We start from the raw sequence: 19904 nt of genomic DNA, 5'->3' as shown, positions 1-19904 counted from the left end.
CTTAACCAACTGAGCCACCCAGACGCCCTGAGAGAATTCTCCATTTGTAAAAACTAGTTTCACATTCTACCATTACCTAACTATATGGGTACCTATTGCCACTAAGAACTGTAAAATGATAAGTGATCTAAAACAAAGGAACTGCTCTCTCCAGATTATATATGCATATCTAATTCTCCCTAATCAACAAGTTTAAAGCATTATATACTTTATATTATCACTGATCTCTGTGACAAAATGATCTGCCCACCATCAATGACCTTCCCTTCTCTATCAAAGCAGTTTCTAATAAGGTCCTTCTAGTTTGGAGACAACATGAGCACCACTCTTAAAATGGTGATATCGTAAAACCTATACAAGAAACAGAAATCAAGGTAAGATCCTGGCTACTGAAGAACACACAATATCGGCTGGTAACACTTTGGTATCAGAATTAACATTCTGATTATCTACGTATTCTTTAAAAACACCACAAACATTCTCATCTTTCCACTTTTGTCATCTAAAACTATACCACAGGATAATCAAACACAACATTCTAACCAGATCAAGCTTTGTTGTTGTTCCAGTAGGATTTTGTGTATTTCATTATTATTCGCAAGCCTGATGTTGTAGCTGACAATTTGAACACCAAGCCTATTGCTGAGTTTAATTAACATATTTAGAAATAAGTTGGGGTTTTTTTCAAACTATAATTAGAGCTTGCTTTACTATAACCCAACATTTGGCATGTACTTTAATCAACTGGAGTCAGATATATGCCACATGATACTGTTTAGTTGTTAGAAATAATCTCTTTCACAAATTTTGCATTTAAGCAAATAAATGATTGAAAAGAAAGGACACACTTTTTTTTTTTTTAAAGATTTTATTTATTTATTTGAGACAGAGAGAATGAGAGAGAGAGAGCACATGAGAGGGGGGAGTGTCAGAGGGAGAAGCAGGCACCCTGCCGAGCAGGGAGCCCGATGCGGGACTCGATCCAGGGACTCCAGGATCATGACCTGAGCCGAAGGCAGTCGCTTAACCAACTGAGCCACCCAGGCACCCAAAAGGACACACTCTTAAAATGCATAGTGCTTATTCAGCAAATCAAAAATGGAAATGTTGGCATTCAGACCTTAAGTTGAAAATCAAAGTGCACCTATGGCAAGTCTCAAATCTGAGGTGACAGATCAAAAATAAGGTATTTAGTGACCGCTAAAAAATAGCCAATTTGTTAAAAGCATTAAAAAATATAAATATGCTCTTACAACGTTTTTATATTGTATTTTTCTAAGTATTCAAGTGATGCCTTTAACATTAAAATAATGATAAAATTTTATTTCTGAACCTTAATGGTCATTCTTTGTATATCTTGTTTACTTTGTTTGGTCCTCCTTCCTCAGCTAAGCTAAGCTACTTCAATCTGTTGAACTATCTTCTTCCTACCACAGACTGGCTTTTTCCAAGAGGTCCCCCTGATTCACTTGTTCACCACCTATTTACTCTCTTATTCTACATCTCCACAGTGGTTAGGTATATAATTCTTACTGCTTTTTTTTAAAACCTGTTTTTGTTGTCATTCAGTTGCTCTCTATTATTATAGGTAAGCTTACCTCAAAGTAATTTCTCCAAATGAGGGCGTATTTCCTCCACTCCTATTGTGTATTCTCACCCAAGAAAATAGGTAGCATACTGGAAAAACAGGACTGATTGAACAATACTTGTGAATGAATTTACAAAATTAAAAATTTGTCCAACTTGGGCACAACAATGAAGCAGAAGTTATTTGATTAAAATTAGTCTTTTTTCGGGACGCCCGGGTGGCTCAGTCCATTAAGCGTCTGCCTTTGGCTCAGGTCATGATCCCAGTATCCTGGGATCGAGTCCCACATCAGGCTCCTTGCTCAGTGGGGAGCCTGCTTCTCTCTCTGCCTACAGCTCCCCCTGCTTGTGCTCTCTCTCTCTGTCTCTGACAAATAAATTAATTAAAATCTTTAAAAATAAATAAAATTAGTCTTTTTTCAAAAGATAGTAAATTGAATGTAAAAAGCATATTACTTATATAAAAGCATAATACTTACATAAACAGCAGACTTCACTCCCACTCCCAATACCCAGGACACTAGTATCCACAAACAAAGACATTAAATGTTTGAAATACATCAGCTAAGGCATTAATGTAATTAAATATGAAGGGAAAGATGATTTACTTTGATTTTCCATAAGACACCTTATCTACACTCTCATTATTTCCTCCTAATGTTCCTTCTTAGGTCTTTGTTGGCCACTCCTCCTACTCTACCCAATCTCGAAATACTGAAGTTCCTCAGGGCTCAGTCCTGGATCCTCTTCAATACTGACTGTTACACTACGTGGTCTCAGCTTACCTTGTGATTTGCATGTCATCTATCTGCCAATGACACCCAAGTACATGGATTACAGGTCCCAGCCTTATAGATGGTAAGAAAAATCATTTCCTGGCAGGCCAGGAGCCTAAGCAAATTTGGCAATATGGATGAATTCACCCAACTTTATACAAATTGCAGGTGTGACACGATGGAGAGTTTCTTGGGCTTGGTTTTCAGACTTTAGAAAAGAAAGTAATAGAGCTATTTTTTTCTTAAAACTTTTTCAATTTGTGGGGCGCCTGGGTGGCTCAGTCGTTAAGCATCTGCCTTCGGCTCAGGTCATGATCCCAGGGTCCTGGGATCGAGCCCCGCATCGGGCTTCCCGCTCGGCGGGAGGCCTGCTTCTCCCTCTCCCACTCCCCCTGCTTGTGTTCCCTCTCTCGCTGTCTCTCTCTCTGTCAAATAAATAAAATCTTTAAAAAAAAAAAAAAAAAAAAACTGTTTCAATTTGAAATGATTAAAGACTCAAAGGAAATTGCGTAAGTAGTGCACTGAGTCCATGCACCGTTCTACCCAGCTTCTCCACCTGGGTATGTAACAACAACATAACAACAACATATAACAGCCACAGCTCGACGGCAAAACCAGGAAACTGACACGGATACATTAATGTTAGATTATACACCTTCTCGGTCTGTATCCTTTTTTAATCTGCACGCGCGCATGTGTGTAGTTCCATCAATCTTATCCCATGTGTTAATTCATGTAACTACCACCACATTCAAGATACACAACTGTTCCATCACCACAAAGAACTCCCACATGCTGTCTCACTCCCCATCCTGGCCCCTGACCTTGTCCCCTGGGGACCGTTCATTCATCTGTTTTTTATCTCTGTAGTTTTGGTATTCCAAGAATGTTAGGTAAGTGGAATCATATAGTACATACATTTTGAGATTTAATTCTTGTCACTCAGCGTAATGCCCTTCGGGTCCACCCAGGCTGCTGTGTATAATTAGTACCACATGCCCCTTCTCCTGCCAGTAACAATCCCTTGTATGCATACAGCAGGTACAGCAGAGGTGTGCAACCCGCCGCCCACTGAAGAACTTGCGGGCTGCTTCTCGTATTTTGCTATTACAAAGGAAGCTGCTACAAACACTCAGGTACAGTTTTTTCTGTGAATGTAAGTTTTAATTTTTCTGGGATAAATGTCTACAAATGTAATCTCTGGGTCACATGGTAAGTGCATGTTACTTTTTTTTTTTTTTAACTTTCAAACCGTTTCCAGAGCAGCCAAATCATTTTACATACCTACCAGGATTGTGTGAGAGATCTACTTTCTCCACATCCTTACTGGCACTTAGTATGATCACTATTTGTAAGTTTAGCAATCCTAATATCTTCTCATTGGTATCTCATTGTAGTTTTAATTTGCATTTTTCTAATGCCTTAATGATGTTAAACAGCTTTTTATGTGCTTAGCTGCCATCTGTATCTCCTCTTGGGCAAAATGTCTCTTCGTATCTTTTGTCCATCCTATAATTGGATTGTTTGAGGTTTTCTGATTATGTCAAGAGTTCTTTATATATTCCAAATTTAAGGTCTTCGTCATACATATGGTTTGCAAATATTTTCTCCCATTCTGTAGCTTGACTCTTCATCCTCTTATCTGGGCCTTACGAAGTGCACGTGTTTTTAATTTTGATAAGGTCCACTTCATTAATTTTTGGTGTCCTATCTAAGAACTCCTCATTAAGGAGCAAAACTAAACCCTAAGTCCAGAAGATGCTCTCCAATGTTTTCTTCTGACAGTTTTACACTTCTACGTTGTATAGTTAAACCCATGATCAATTTTGAATTATTTTTTATATTTGTGTGAGGTTTAAGGAGATTTATTTTTTGGCCTATTATTCCAACACCATTCGCTGAAGGCTATCCTTCCTCCACTGAGTTGCTTGTGCACCTTTGTCAAAATCAGCTGGGAGTATCTGTGCTTGTCTCTGCCTGGGTTCTCTCTTCTACCTGGTTATCTATGATTTTTTTCCTCCACAAGTACACAATATCTTACTTAAGGTAGCAATATGGTAAGTCTTAATATTAGGTAGTTATTCTGCCTACTTTATTCTCCTTTTCCAAAACCATTTTAGCTACTCTAGTTTCACTGCATTTCCACGTAAACTTTGGAGCAAGATTGTTTTTATCTTAACAAAAAAAACCTTTACTCCTCTAGACAAAAAAACTATATGAGCTGTCATAAATGTTGAAAATTAGATGTTATTAATGAAGTAGCTAGGCATAGCTGTTTAAGGACAAGCCAGTAGCCTAAGGCCTGAATGCAGCTGCACACAGAAGAGCAGAGCTAGAGTTGCTGAGGGAAGTTAGCCCAACACAAATACTTTCACCTGGACTGGAAGAAAAAAAACCCCAAAAAACAAAAAAAACTTTGCTGGGATTTTGAGAGGGACTGCATCAAACCTGCAGATCAATTTGGGGAGAACAGACATCTTTAATCTGGAAAGATTTCACATCCATTAGGCCCTCTACCAACAAGTGCTCTAAGAATACTGTCTTTCTTCCCTCCTCAACCCCACTGCATCCTTTCCCGGCCTCCTGTGAAAGGGGAAATGCTACTAGGGTAGTTCTTACAGTAACAGCCCTGTAAGTGCTCATCTCTATAGCACCATTCTCACACGTCTCAACACAATGACAAGGAAATGGTCTGTGTGCCAGCACTTTAATAAGTAGCATCTTTTCATCTTTACAGGAAGACCATTGTGGGTTTTTTTATATATATATTTTTTATTCTTATGTTAATCCCCATACATTACATCATTAGTTTTAGATGAAGTGTTCCATGATTCATTGTTTGTGCATAACACCCAGTGCTCCATGCAGAACGTGCCCTCCTCAATACCCACCACCAGGCTAACCCATCGTCCCACCCCCCTCCCCTCTAGAACCCTGTTTGTTTTTCAGAGTCCATTGTCTCTCATGGTTCGTCTACCCCTCCGATTTCCCCCGCTTCATTCTTCCCCTCCCGCTACGTTCTTCTTTTTTTTTTCTTAACATATATTGCATTATTTGTTTCAGAGGTACAGATCTGAGATTAAACAGTCTTGCACAATTCACAGTGCTTACCACAGCAAATACCCTCCCCAGTGTCTATCACCCAGTCACCCCATCCCTCCGACCCTCCCCCACTCCAACAACCCTCAGTTTGTTTCCTGCGATTAAGAATTCCTCATATCAGTGAGATCATATGATACATGTCTTTCTCTGTTTGACTTATTTCACTCAACATAATACCCTCCAGTTCCATCCACGTCGTTGCAAATGGCAAGATCTCATTCCTTTTGATGGCTGCATAATATTCCATTGTGTATATATACCACTTCTTCTTTATCCATTCATCTGTCGATGGACATCTTGGCTCTTTCCACAGTTTGGCTATTGTGGACATTGCTGCTATAAACATCGGAGTGCACGTACCCCTTCGGATCCCTACATTTGTATCTTTGGGGTAAATACCCAGTAGTGCAATTGCTGGATCATATGGTAGCTCTATTTTCAACTTTTTGAGGAACCTCCATACAGTTTTCCAGAGTGGCTGCACCAGCTTGAATTCCACCAACAGTGTAGGAGGGTTCCCCTTTCTCCACATCCCCGCCAACATCTGTCGTTTCTGACTTGTTAATTTTAGCCATTCTGACTGGTGTGAGGTGGTATCTCATTGAGGTCTTGATTTGGATTTCCCTGATGCTGAGCGATATTGAGCACTTTTTCATGTGTCTGTTGGCCATTTGGATGTCTTCTTTGGAAAAATGTCTGTTCATGTCTTCTGCCCATTTCTTGATTGGATTCTTTGTTCTTTGGGTGTTGAGTTTGATGAGTTCTTTATAGATTTTGGATACTAGCCCTTTATCTGATATGTCATTTGCAAATATCTTCTCCCATTCTGTCGGTTGTCTTTTGGTTTTGTTGACTGTTTCCTTTGCTTTGCAAAAGCTTTTTATCTTGATGAAGTCCCAATAGTTCATTTTTGCCCTTGCTTCTCTTGCCTTTGGCGATGTGTCTAGGAAGAAGTTGCTTCGGCTGAGGTCAAAGAGGTTGCTGCCTGTGTTCTCCTTTAGGATTTTGATGGACTCCTGTCTCACATTGAGGTCTTTCAACCATTTGGAGTCTATTTTTGTGTGTGGTGTAAGGAAATGGTCCAGTTTCATTCTTCTGCATGTGGCTATCCAATTTTCCCAACACCATTTGTTGAAGAGACCGTCTTTGTTCCATTGGACATTCTTTCCTGCTTTGTCGAAGATGAGTTGACCATAGAGTTGAGGGTCCATTTCTGGGCTCTCTATTCTGTTCCATTGATCTATGTGTCTGTTTTTGTGCCAGTACCATGCTGTCTTGATGATGACAGCTTTGTAATAGAGCTTGAAGTCCGGAACTGTGATGCCGCCGGCTTTGCTTTTCTTTTTCAACATTCCTCTGGCTATGCGGGGTCTTTTCTGGTTCCATACAAATTTTAGGATTATTTGTTCCATTTCTTTGAAAAAAAGTGGATGGTATTTTGATGGGGATTGCATTGAATGTGTAGATTGCTCTAGGCACCATTGACATCTTCACAATATTTGTTCTTCCAATCCATGAGCATGGAACGTTTTTCCATTTCTTTGTGTCTTCCTCACTTTCTTTCATGAGTATTTTATAGTTTTCTGAGTACAGATCCTTTGTCTCTTTGGTTAGATTTATTTCTAGGTATCTTATGGTTTTGGGTGCAATTGTAAATGGGATCGACTCCTTAATTTCTCTTTCTTCTGCCTTGTTGTTGGTGTATAGGAATGCCACTGACTTCTGTGCATTGATTTTATATCCTGCCACTTTACTGAATTCCTGTATGAGTTCTAGCAGTTTTGGGGTGGAGTCTTTGGGGTTTTCCACATAAAGTATCATATCATCTGCAGAGAGTGAGAGTTTGACTTCTTCTTTGCCAATTTGGATGCCTTTGATTTCTTTTTGTTGTCTGATTGCTGTGGCTAGGACTTCTAATACTATGTTGAATAGCAGTGGTGATAGTGGACATCCCTGCCGCGTTCCTGACCTTAGGGGGAAAGCTCTCAGTTTTTCCCCATTGAGAATGATATTCGCTGTAGGTTTTTCATAGATGGCTTTTATGATATTGAGGTATGTACCCTCTATCCCTATATTCTGAAGAGTTTTGATCAAGAAAGGATGCTGTACTTTGTCAAAAGCTTTTTCTGCATCTATTGAGAGGATCATATGATTCTTGTTCTTTCTTTTGTTAATGTATTGTATCACATTGATTGATTTGCGGATGTTGAACCAACCTTGCAGCCCAGGGATAAATCCCACTTGGTCATGGTGAATAATCCTTTTAATGTACTGTTGGATCCTATTGGCTAGTATTTTGGTGAGAATTTTTGCATCCATGTTCATCAGGGATATTGGTCTGTAATTCTCCTTTTTGATGGGGTCTTTGTCTGGTTTTGGGATCAAGGTAATGCTGGCCTCATAAAATGAGTTTGGAAGTTTTCCTTCCGTTTCTATTTTTTGGAACAGTTTCAGAAGAATAGGTTTTAATTATTCTTGAAATGTTTGGTAGAATTCCCCTGGGAAGCCATCTGGCCCTGGGCTTTTGTTTTTTGGGAGATTTTTGATGACTGCTTCAATTTCCTTAGGGGTTATAGGTCTGTTCAGGTTTTCTATTTCATCCTGGTTCAGTTTTGGTAGTTGATACATCTCTAGGAATGCATCCATCTCTTCCAGGTTATCTAATTTGCTGGCATAGAGTTGCTCATAATATGTTCTTATAATTGTTTGTATTTCTTTGGTGTTGGTTGTGATCTCTCCTCTTTCATTCAGGATTTTGTTGATTTGGGTCATTTCTCTTCTCTTTTTGATAAGTCTGGCCAGGGGTTTATCAATCTTGTTAATTCTTTCAAAGAACCAGCTCCTAGTTTCGTTGATCTGTTCTACTGTTCTTTTAGTTTCTATTTCATTGATTTCTGCTCTGATCTTTATTATTTCTTTTCTCCTGCTGGGTTTAGGCTTTATTTGCTGTTCTTTCTCCAGCTCCTTTAGGTGTAGGGTTAGGTTGTGTACTTGAGACCTTTCTTGTTTCTTGAGAAAGGCTTATATTGCTATATACTTTCCTCTTAGGACCGCCTTTGCTGCATCCCAAAGATTTTGAACAGTTGTGTTTTCATTTTCATTGGTTTCCACGAATTTTTAAAATTCTTCTTTAATATCCTGGTTGACCCAGTCATTCTTCAGTAGGATGCTCTTTAGCCTCCATGTATTTGAGTTCTTTCCGACTTTCCTCTTGTGATTGAGTTCTAGTTTCAAAGCATTGTGGTCTGAAAATAGGCAGGGAATGATCCCAATCTTTTGGTACCGGTTGAGACCTGATTTATGACCTAGGATGTGATCTATTCTGGAGAATGTTCCATGGGCACTAGAGAAGAATGTGTATTCCGTTGCTTTGGGGTGGAATGTTCTGAATATGTCTGTGAAGTCCATTTGGTCCAGTGTGTCATTTAAAGTCTTTATTTCCTTGTTGATCTTTTGCTTAGACGATCTGTCCATTTCAGTGAGGGGGATGTTCAAGTCCCCCACTATTATTGTATTGTTGTCGATGTGTTTCTTTGCTTTTGTTATTAATTGCCTTATATAATTGGCTGCTCCCATGTTAGGGGCATAGATATTTACAATTGTTAGATCTTCTTGTTGGATAGATCCTTTAAGTATGATATAGTGTCCTTCCTCATCTCTTATTACAGTCTTTGGTTTAAAATCTAATTTGTCTGCTGTAAGGATTGCCACCCCAGCTTTCTTTTGGTGTCCATTAGCATGGTAAATGGTTTTCCACCCCCTCACTTTCAATCTGGGGGTGTCTTTGGTTCTAAAATGAGTCTCTTGCAGACAGCATATCGATGGATCTTGTTTTTTAATCCAGTCTGTTAGCCTGTGTCTTTTGATTGGGGCATTTAGCCCATTTACATTCAGGGTAACTATTGAAAGATAGGAATTTAGTGCCATTGTATTGCCTGTAAGAAGACCATTGTTTTTTAGAAAAAGTTCCAAGTTGCTGTAATCTCAATTATAAATCATTTGGAATCTAAATTTAAAAAGCTTGTGGAGGAGCAAGCACAGTAAATAAGTCTTCTGGCACCTCGTTTAATGCTTTCTTCACTACCTAATGTTACTAGAAAACATTTTTACTTCATTGGGTCAGTCTGTACGTCAATTTTACAGTTAGCCAGAGACAATCTCTTTAATTCCTATTTCCATGTCCCCATTCATATCTCTTTCATCTTCTATTCATTAACTTCTTTGAAAACAGGTAAAATAATGCTTTACATTGTTTTTTTTTTTAAGTGTATGTCTGGAAATTTCAAAGGAAGTTGCAAATGCTCTTGACTAAAATATGACAACATGCTGAACACTTGGAAACCAAGCACATATGATTGATGACGCCTATCATTTGCTACTTTCCACTGCTCATTTCTCTCTCAATAAAACCATGCGTAAATGAAGACAAAATTTTCGTATGAAAATGTTTGTTCTGTTAGAAGACCAATAATGTATTTTAGAAGTCTAGAAATAAATTTATTTATTTTTTTACATTTTTTCAGTTTTTATCGAGATATAATTGACATACATCACTGTATAAATTTAAGGTATCCACATATTCTGAAATGACTACGGCTATAAGCTTAGTTAGCATCCATCATCTCATACAGATACAATAAAAAGAAAAAAAAAAAGGGAAAAAAAATTTTTTTTGTATGATGAGAATGCTTAGGATTTATTCTCAACAATTTTCATTTATATCACAGGGCAGTGCTAACTATAGTCATCATGTGTACATTATATTTCTAGTACTTATTTATCTTATAACTGGAAGTTTGTACCTTATGAACACCTTTCTTCTTCCCCCCCACCTCCAACTCTAGTAACCACAAATCTTAACCCTTTTTCTTTATTTCTTATTGTTATGTTAATCACCATACATTACATCATTAGTTTTTGATGTAGTGTTCCATGATTCATTGTTTGTGCATAACACCCAGTGCTCCATGCAGAACGTGCCCTCTTTAATACCCATCACCAGGCAAACCCATCCTCCCACCCCCCTCCCCTCTAGAACCTTGCCATTTGCAACGACAAGGATGGAACTGGAGGGTATTATGCTGAGTAAAATAAGTCAATCCGAGAAAGACATGTATCATATGACCTCACTGATACGAGTAATTATTAATCTCAGGAAACAAACTGAGGGTTGCTGGAATGGGGGGTGGGAGCGATGAGGTGGCTGGGTGATAGACATTGGGGAGGGTATGTTCTATGGTGAGCACTGTGAATTGTGCAAGACTGATGAATCACAGATCTGTACCTCTGAAACAAATAATGCAATAGACGTTAAGGAAAAAAAGAAGAAGAAGATAGCAGGAGGGGAAGAATGAAGGGGGGGAAATCGGAGGGGGAGACGAACCATGAGAGACGATGGACTCTGAAAAACAAACTGAGGGAAATAAATTTATTTTAAAAGAACACAAAGGGAAAAACGTATTTCTTTCCCTGAAGGCATCCAGTCTCCACTATTCCCTTTTTGTATTCTCTAATTCCATATACTTGGAAGTTCAAAATTATAAAACATTCTGAAATTTGGCAAAACATGAAAACTCTGATGTGCAGTTACTGTAAAACCAACTAACTTAACACACTGTTTGAATCAAACGCTTCATTCCCTAAAGTTACTGGTAGCTTGATGGCTACCAAGATATCAAGTCTACAACACGGTACTCAAGTGTTTCCACAAGAGGGACTGAAATCGCTCTTCCTCAACTCCACATGAGCTCTCTTCTCCAGCTGAACTACCTACCAACCCTCCTCCAGACCCACCCTTTGCCTGCCTATGACCTTCTCTCCTGCCATCCCTTGTCTCTAGAACGCCTTCTGATCTGCCTACAAAAAGCCTCCTCATTCTGCAAAGTCCCACCACAAAGCATTCTCTTGCGAGAAATATGATGTTATGTCATGAGCATAAATTCTGGCATCAGCCTCAGATTTTAATCTAGGTTATGCTAATTATGGACTCATGTCTCTGAAGCTGGGTTTCTTCATCTAAAGAATGGAGCCATATCCATTTTAGATGACACCCAAAATACAGAATTATTGTTAGAATTAGAATAATATAGGTAAAGTCTGTAACACAGTTAAGAGTTAACCACTGGAAATGACCATTAGAATTAAGCTTATTACTTGTTTCTCTGAGTTCATTGTAATTTGCCTGTATAATTCTAATAGCAGTTCACAATCTGGGCTCATTCCATCTCTTATACTTTTGCCCTAAATGATTATTTAACTTCTACTACTTTAGTTTTCACTTATGTCTTGTGTTTTGTGTCCCCAAACAGGCTGGAAGCTTCTTACAAGGCAGGACTCTATGTTATACTTACTTAAATTTTTATGTAATTTAGCACAGTGCTATTTATAAAAGAAGACTCAACAAATATTTCCTCAGTAAAGCATCTGCTGAAATACAGTCTACCCAGAAAATGGGAATCACATTTTAAGAAGGGCATTGATACACCAGAGTGTGTCCATTGAGAAGTAAAGGGAGAGGCAAGGAGAGAGGGCGGGAGGCGTGGAAGTGGGCACAAGGTGAGGGTCCATATGTGTATGAGATAGTGGGAGAGAGAATGCGTACATCAATTTTGATAACAGAATAACTACAGATACACTGATGTTTAACCTAAAGGAAAGATGACTTCAGAAGGCATGATAGCTTTAAGATAAATTAGACTATTATATGTGGTTCTGAAGGCAAAACTAGGACCAATGGTAAGGCAAAAAAGAAATTCAGCTTAACATAAAATAAAATTCTATGACATGAAGAGCTGTCCAACAATAGAATAAACAGGACTCATTTAACATGGCGTACCTTGTAAAATTATAGGTATAGAGCCCTAATAGAGCTCAGGGTTGAAATGGCTTTCCAATGTCAACATCAGAAAGATAACTATCATCTAAAATGCTGTGGTAAGAAGAATCTTAAGACTGCATATACAGTTGGTAGGAAAGGGTCCTGTGATCAGTTAAGAATATTTGTCACAGCCTGGCAGAAATACCTCATATTTACTATCTCCAATCTAGACAAATTATTTTCCAAAGTAATCATCCTCACTGAGAATTTAGATATGAATTGGGGAAAACTTCACTGAACTCTTTGAGTCTAAGACTAACATTCTTTAAATGTTCAATTAAATGATGTTTTTAAAGTATTTTTAACTGACAGTCCTCAGCTAGGATCTTGGGTTACTGTAACAAAAGCACTTTAGTTTCTCATTCTGTAATTCACTCATAAGACCACAATATCATCTTAAAAACTGCATTGTGTTTTATAATTTTCATAGTATATTCATGTTATTTTCAAAAAAACTTTGTGACTATCAGATATCAACAGAGAAAAGCATATGATTAGGCAAGAGCCAAAGTGAGACCTCATAAATACAAAATTTTTAATAAAAATATTCTTCCTTTAATAATGTCCTAGAAGTTCATTACTAAGTAAATCAATCAGCAGAAAATACCCACATCTTAAAAAAAAAAAAAAAAAAAAGCAACACTAAAACAGAAACTTTCTCTTCCATGTGCGCTCTTGTCCTTCACAGAGATTATGTGCATCAACCACCACTTAAAAGTAACAGTCACTGCTGTGTTACTGAGCAGAAGGACTCGAAGTGTGGTTGCTGGACCAGCAGCAGCAGCAGCACCTAGGAACCTGTCAGAAATGCCAATTCCCAGCCCCACCCACCCTATGGATTCAGAGCCCTGGTGCTGACCCAACAAAGTGGGTCCCAGCAAACCCTCTGCCCCATTCCAATGCATGCTGACGTCTCAGAGAATGGTTCCTTCCCTCTCCAATGTGGCAGATCCTTCACCTGCTTCTCCCTAGCGCCTCTTCACTCTTTCTCACAGTTTTCACAACCCAAAGATTTCCTCATTTGAATGATTAATTCACTAGTAACTGTGATGGTTTCCTACTTTCTTTCCTTTGAAATATGAGACTGCCTTTTAAATTATCCATTTAAAATTTTTTTTATTACACATAAATTACTATGAGCTGCTTACACAGAAAGAGATTTTTAGCTTGTGTCAACAGGTATAAGAATAATCTGGTATGTGGAGAAAGGAGAACCCTCATGCACTTCTGGTGGAAATGCAAACTGGTGCAGCCACTCTGGAAAACAGTGTGGAGGGTCCTCAAAAAGTTAAAAATACAAGTGCCCTACGATCCAGCAATCACACTACTAGGTATTTACCCAAAGAGTACAAAAATACTAATTCAAAGGGATACATGCACTCCAATGTTTATAGCAGTGTTATCTAAAATAGCCAAACTATGGAAATAGCCTAAGGGTCCATCGATAGGTGAATGGATAAAGATGCAGTATATATATACAATGGAATATTAGCCACAAAAGAGAATGAAATCTTAACATTTGCAACGATATGAAGGGAGCTAGAGTATTATGATTAGCGAAATAAGTCAGAGAAGGACAAATACCATGATTTCACTCACATGTGGAATTTAAGAAACAAAACAAATGAGCAAAGGGAAAAAAGAGAGATAAATCAAGAAACAAACTCTAGAGAACACAGTGATGGTTACCAGAGTGGAGATGGGTGGGGGGATGGGGGAAACAGGTGATGGAGACTAAAGAGTGCACTGGTCGTGATGAGCACCAGGTGATATATGGAAGTGTTGAACCACTATATTGTACACCTGAAACTAATATTATACTGTATGTTAACTGGAATTTAAATAAAAACTTTTAAAAAAAGAATAATCCTGTATAAAAAAACTATTTTGTAAATAGGCTCACTTTTTTCTCTTCATTCCATCTTAAACTGTATACGATCAAACACACATTTGTGGGGAAGACTTTAAATAAATCATTGTACCTGTCAAATAGTTCACAAAGAAAAAATTACCCCATGGCCATCAAAAGTATCACTTTCCTACGAAAACATCTCGACTGACATTCATACAACCCATTCTTGCGTGGCATCTTACTTACCTGTGCACATAGTGCAGCTGATGAACGGAATCGATTGCTATCACCATCTCAGCCAAGTAAAATCGAGCCATATCTTCAGGCAATCTATCTTCAAATTTGCTGAGCAGAGTAAGCAAATCCCCACCAACATAATAATCCATGACCAGGTACTGGGAATGAAAAAAAAAGGACTCAATAAATAATAAGGGTGAAAAATTAATATATGTAACATAACCCAAGGTCGAACAGCACTGGGTCAAATAATTTTGTTGTTAATTACAAGAAGCTGCATAAGACAATCCTTACAAGGCTTGTAAATTTCAGGAAGCAGTAAAATAAAATTTTAAAAACCTGAAGCAGGGAACAACAGGATTACTCTTGTTTTGTTGTTGTGTTTTGCAAAGTAATAACATCACCATCATCACCTATAACAATACACCACAGTTTTACCAACATTTCATAGAGGAAACAATGTATTAATTCTCCAAAAATGATTAAAATAACTCAGACTATAAGACAGTCCTTTATTATGTTAAGCAAATTCATTTTCATCATTGTTACATTTTCCTTATTTCCTGTTGGACTGGTAACAACTCTATCAAATCAGCACTTGGATCAGCATTTAGAAAGCACTAGTATATTGAATATAATAATTTCCATCATATGCATACTTCTCTTTTCACTCCTGATAGTGCAGAAATATCAGAATGGACTTTTCTTAGATATGTATAAATAGAAGTCAACTAATTTTAGATATGGACTCTCATGGGTATATGTGTAGAATATTGTGATTTATAATAAATTATATACTTATATATATATACACACACACATATATATTTTGTTAGAGCTCCTAAAAACCCTTAAAATCTCCTAAGTGGGGGTGCCTGGGTGGCTCAGTTGGTTAAGCTCAGGTCATATGGGCTCAGGTCATGATCCCAGGGTCCTGGTGAGTAAGGAAAGTGTACAGGTATAGGCAGGAAGAGATAGGGGGCCCCTGACTAGGCTCTGAAAGAGTGAACAAGAGATAAGGGAATAGACCAGACCACCTGGCCCCGGATGTTATGGTGGCTACAGGGAATCACAGAAAACGAACAAACCTCAGAAGTAAGTCATTTAAGGGCGCTATCAATTGTCCTTGCTCAGACCAAGACTGCACAAGAATCTCAAGCCCACAAGCTCCCTGGTCAAGTTTTCAATAAAAGCCCTCAGTGGCAACCCATTTGGGACCCCTCTCACTCTAGAGAGATTTCTTTCCTTTCTGTTCTCACCTTCACTTAATAGACTTTCAGGGCACTTCACCCTTTTGTGTCCGGGAGATTCATTCTTTGACTCCGTGAAACAAGAACCCTGCAATCCTGTAACACTGGGATGGAGCAGGGTCAGACTGGGATGCTCAGCAGGGAGTCTGCTTCTCCCTCTCCTTCTGTCCCTCTCCCTGCTCAAGTTCTCTCTCTCTTAAATTAATTAATTAATTAAATACTTTAAAAATTATCTCCTAAGGGATAAGATAAAGGTGGCTTTTGTTATGTATAACAAACCCCTTTTCAACCACACTTGTGTTTACGTTAATGAGGTGGCTTTTGGAAAGGCCTTAGGTAACCTAAGGATGGGGGCTGGTTGCCAGGGGAACCAACCAAGATTAGAAGGTTGGAAATTTCTAGAGTAGGGCTGGAGGCTGAATCCATCATCAATGGCCAGTGACTTGATCACTCATGCCTATCTAATGAAGCCTTCATAAAAACCCAGAAGGATAGGGTTTGGCAAGCTTTGGGCTGGGCAAACACAGGGAGTGGTGTTGGAAGAGTGGGGCACTTCTGCGGAGGGCGTGAGAGCTCCGCGTCTCTCCATCACATCTTGCCCTGTGCACTTTCTTCCTGCAGCTGGTCCTCAGTCAGGGGAGCAGCTCTGACAAACTAACCATATCTGAGGAGTGGGTCGTGGGAATCTCCAATCTACTGTCTGTGAGTCAGAAGCACAAGTAATAACCTGATGTTGTAACTGGAGTGAGGAGGGAGTCTTGTAAGACTTTGAACTCTTAGCCTCTGGGATCTGAGTTGTCTCCAGGTAGACAGCGTCGGAATGGAGTTAAGCTGCAGGGTGCTCGGCTGGTGTCGCAGGACTGCCCGATGAGTGGAAAACCCACACAGCTAATGTCAGCAGTGAAGTAGTATTGAGAGAGTATGATGTGTGACGTAAATGAAACACTGGAGATTTCCTTTACTATGTGTGTTTGCCAAAAAAGACAGACAAGGAGTAGATGCTAAAATGTTCACAGGAATTAGCCCTGGGTTGTTAGATTACCCATGATGTCACAGCTTTTCAGTATTTTCTAATTGCTTTCTAAATATGCATCACATATGCATGTGCATATTATATTATACATATTCTTTTTTTTATTTTATTATGTTATGTTAATCACCATACATTACATCATTAGTTTTTGATGTAGTATTCCATGATCGTTTGCGTATAACACCCAGTGCTCCATTCAATACGTGCCCTATTTAAAAAGAATCACCAGGCTAACCCATCCCCCACCTCCCTCCCCTCTAGAACCCTCAGTTTGATTCTCAGAGTTCATAGTCTCTCATGGTTCGTCTCCCCCTCCGATATCTCCCCCTTCATTTTTCCCTTCCTACTATCTTCTTTTTTTTTTTAACATATTATGTATTATTTGTTTCAGAGGTACGGGTGTGTGATTCATGAGTCTTACACAATTCACAGTGCTCACCATAGCACATACCCTCCCCAATGTCTATCACCGAGCCACCCCCCACCACACCAGCAACCCTCAGTTTGATTCCTGAGATTAAGAATTCCTCACATTAGTGAGATCACATGATACGTCTTTCTCTGATTGACTTATTTCATTTAGCATAATACCCTCTAGTTCCATCCTCGTCGTTGCAAATGGCAAGATTTCGTTCCTTTTAATGGCTGCATAATATTCCATTGTATATATATACCACTTCTTCTTTATCCATTCATCTGTCGATGGACATCTTGGCTCTTTCCACAGTTTGGCTATTGTGGACATTGCTGCTATAAACATCGGGTGCACGTATCCCTTCGGATCCCTACATTTGTATCTTTGGGGTAAAAATACCCAGTAGTGCAATTGCTGGGTCATACAGTAGCTCTATTTTCAACTTTCTGAGGAACCATCATACTACTTTCTTTCCAGAGTGGCTGCACCAGCTTGCATTCCCACCAACAGTGTAGGAGGGCTCCCCTTTCTCCACATCCTTACCAAAACCTGTTGTTTCCTAATGTGTTAATTTTAGCCATTTTGACTGGTGTGAGGTGTTATCTCATTGAGGTTTTGATTTGGATTTCCCTGATGCTGAGCGATGTCGAGCACTTTTTCATGTGTCTTTGGCCATTTGGATGGAAAAATGTCTGTTCATGTCTTCTGCCCATTTCTTGATTGGATTCTTTGTTCTTTGGGTGTTGAGTTTGATAAGTTCTTTAAAGATTTTGGATACTAGCCCTTTATCTGATATATCATTTGCAAGTATCTTCTCCCATTCTGTCAGTTGTCTTTTGGTTTTGTTGACTGTTTCGTTTGCTGTGCAAAAGCTTTTTATCTTGATGAAGTCCCAATAGTTCATTTTTGCCCTTGCTTCCCTTGCTTTTGGCAATGTGTCTAGGAAGAAGTTGCTCTGGCTGAGGTCAAAGAGGTGGCTGCCTGTGTTCTCTAGGATTTTGTTGGACTCCTGTCTCACATTTAGATCCTTCATACGTTTTGAGTTTATTTTTGTGTGTGGTGTAAGGAAATGGTCCAGTTTCATTCTTCTGCATGTGGCTGTCCAATTTTCCCAATACCATTTGTTGAAGAGACGGTCTTTTTTCCATTGGACATTCTTTCCTGCTTTGTCGAAGATTAGTTGACCATAGAGTTGAGGGTCCATTTCTGGGCTCTCTATTCTGTTCCATTGATCTATGTGTCTGTTTTTGTGCCAGTACCATACTGTCTTGATGATGACAGCTTTGTTCAATAGAGCTTGAAGTCCGGAATTGTGATGCCACCAGCTTTGCTTTTCTTTTTCAACATTCCTCTGGCTATTCGGGTCTTTTCTGGTTCCATACAAATTTGGGGATTATTTGTTCCATTTCTTTGAAAAAAGTGGATGCTATTTTGATAGGGATTGCATTGAATGTGTAGATTGCTCTAGGCACCATTGACATCTTCACAATATTTGTTCTTCCAATCCATGAGCATGGAACGTTTTTCCATTTCTTTGTGTCTTCCTCACTTTCTTTCATGAGTATTTTACAGTTTTCTGAGTACAGATCCTTTGCCTCTTTGGTTAGATGTATTCCTAGGTATCTTACGGTTTTGGGTGCAATTGTAAATGGGATCGACTCCTTAATTTCTCTTTCTTCTGCCTTGTTGTTGGTATATAGGAATGCCACTGACTTCTGTGCATTGATTTTATATCCTGCCACTTTACTGAATTCCTGTATGAGTTCTAGCAGTTTTGGGGTGGAGTCTTTTGGGTTTTCCACATAAAATATCATATCATCTGCAGAGAGTGAGAGTTTGACTTCTTCTTTGCCGATTCGGATGCCTTTTCTTTCTTTTTGTTGTCTGATTGCTGTGGCTAGTACTCTTCTAGTACTATGTTGAATAGCAGTGGTGATAGTGGACATCCCTGCCGCGTTCCTGACCTTAGGGGGAAAGCTCTCAGTTTTTCCCCATTGAGAATGATATTCGCTGTGGGTTTTTCATAGATGGCCTTTAAGATATTGAGGTATGTACCCTCTATGCCTACACTCGAGTTTTAATCAAGAAAAAATGCCGTACTTTGTCAAATGCTTTTTCTGCATCTATTGAGAGGATCATATGGTTCTTGTTCTTTCTTTTGTTAATGTATTGTATCACATTGATTGATTTGTGGATGTTGAACCAACCTTGCAGCCCAGGGATAAATCCCACTTGGTCGTGGTGAATAATCCTTTTAATGTGCTGTTGGATCCTATTGGCTAGTATTTTGGTGAGAATTTTGCATCCATGTTCATCAAGGATATTGGTAATTCTCCTTTTTGATGGGGTCTTTGTCTGATTTTTCGGATCAAGGTAATGGTGGCCTCATAAAATGAGTTTGGAAGTTTTCCTTCCATTTCTGTTTTTTGGAACAGTTTCAGAAGAACAGGTATTAATTCTTCTTGAAATGTTTGGTAGAATTCCCCTGGGAAGCCATCTGGCCCTGGGCTCTTGTTTGTTGGGAGATTTTTTTATTACTGCTTCAATTTCCTTAGTGGTTATGGGTCTATTCAGGTTTGCTATTTCTTCCTGGTTCAGTGGTTCAGTTTTAGTAGTTCATATATCTCTAGGAATGCATCCATTTCTTCCAGATTATCTAATTTACTGGCATAGAGTTGCTCATAATATGTTCTTATAATTGTTTGTATTTCTTTGGTGTTGGTTGTGATCTCTCCTCTTTCATTCATGATTTTATTTATTTGGGTCATTTCTCTT

General features: G+C 38.8%; 1 protein-coding gene across 10 annotated transcripts in view; it reads right to left on the bottom strand.

The window, feature by feature from the left end:
• Nucleotides 1–19904, bottom strand: part of CDC42BPA (CDC42 binding protein kinase alpha) — a 338932-nt gene that overhangs the window by 197132 nt on the left and 121896 nt on the right. For all 10 annotated transcript variants that reach the window (XM_035011000.1, XM_035011004.1, XM_035011008.1 and 7 more), the window contains exon 5: nucleotides 14441–14589. In XM_035011000.1, coding sequence (XP_034866891.1) covers nucleotides 14441–14589 — 149 coding nt within the window. The remainder of the gene's footprint in view (nucleotides 1–14440; nucleotides 14590–19904) is intronic.

Source organism: Mirounga leonina, unplaced genomic scaffold, assembly GCF_011800145.1.
Source record: "Mirounga leonina isolate KUSES-001 unplaced genomic scaffold, KU_Mleo_1.0 Mir_154, whole genome shotgun sequence".
Taxonomy (NCBI): Eukaryota; Metazoa; Chordata; class Mammalia; order Carnivora; family Phocidae; genus Mirounga; species Mirounga leonina.
The sequence above is the reverse complement of the archived record's forward strand: the minus strand, read 5'-3'. Positions and strand labels throughout refer to the sequence as shown.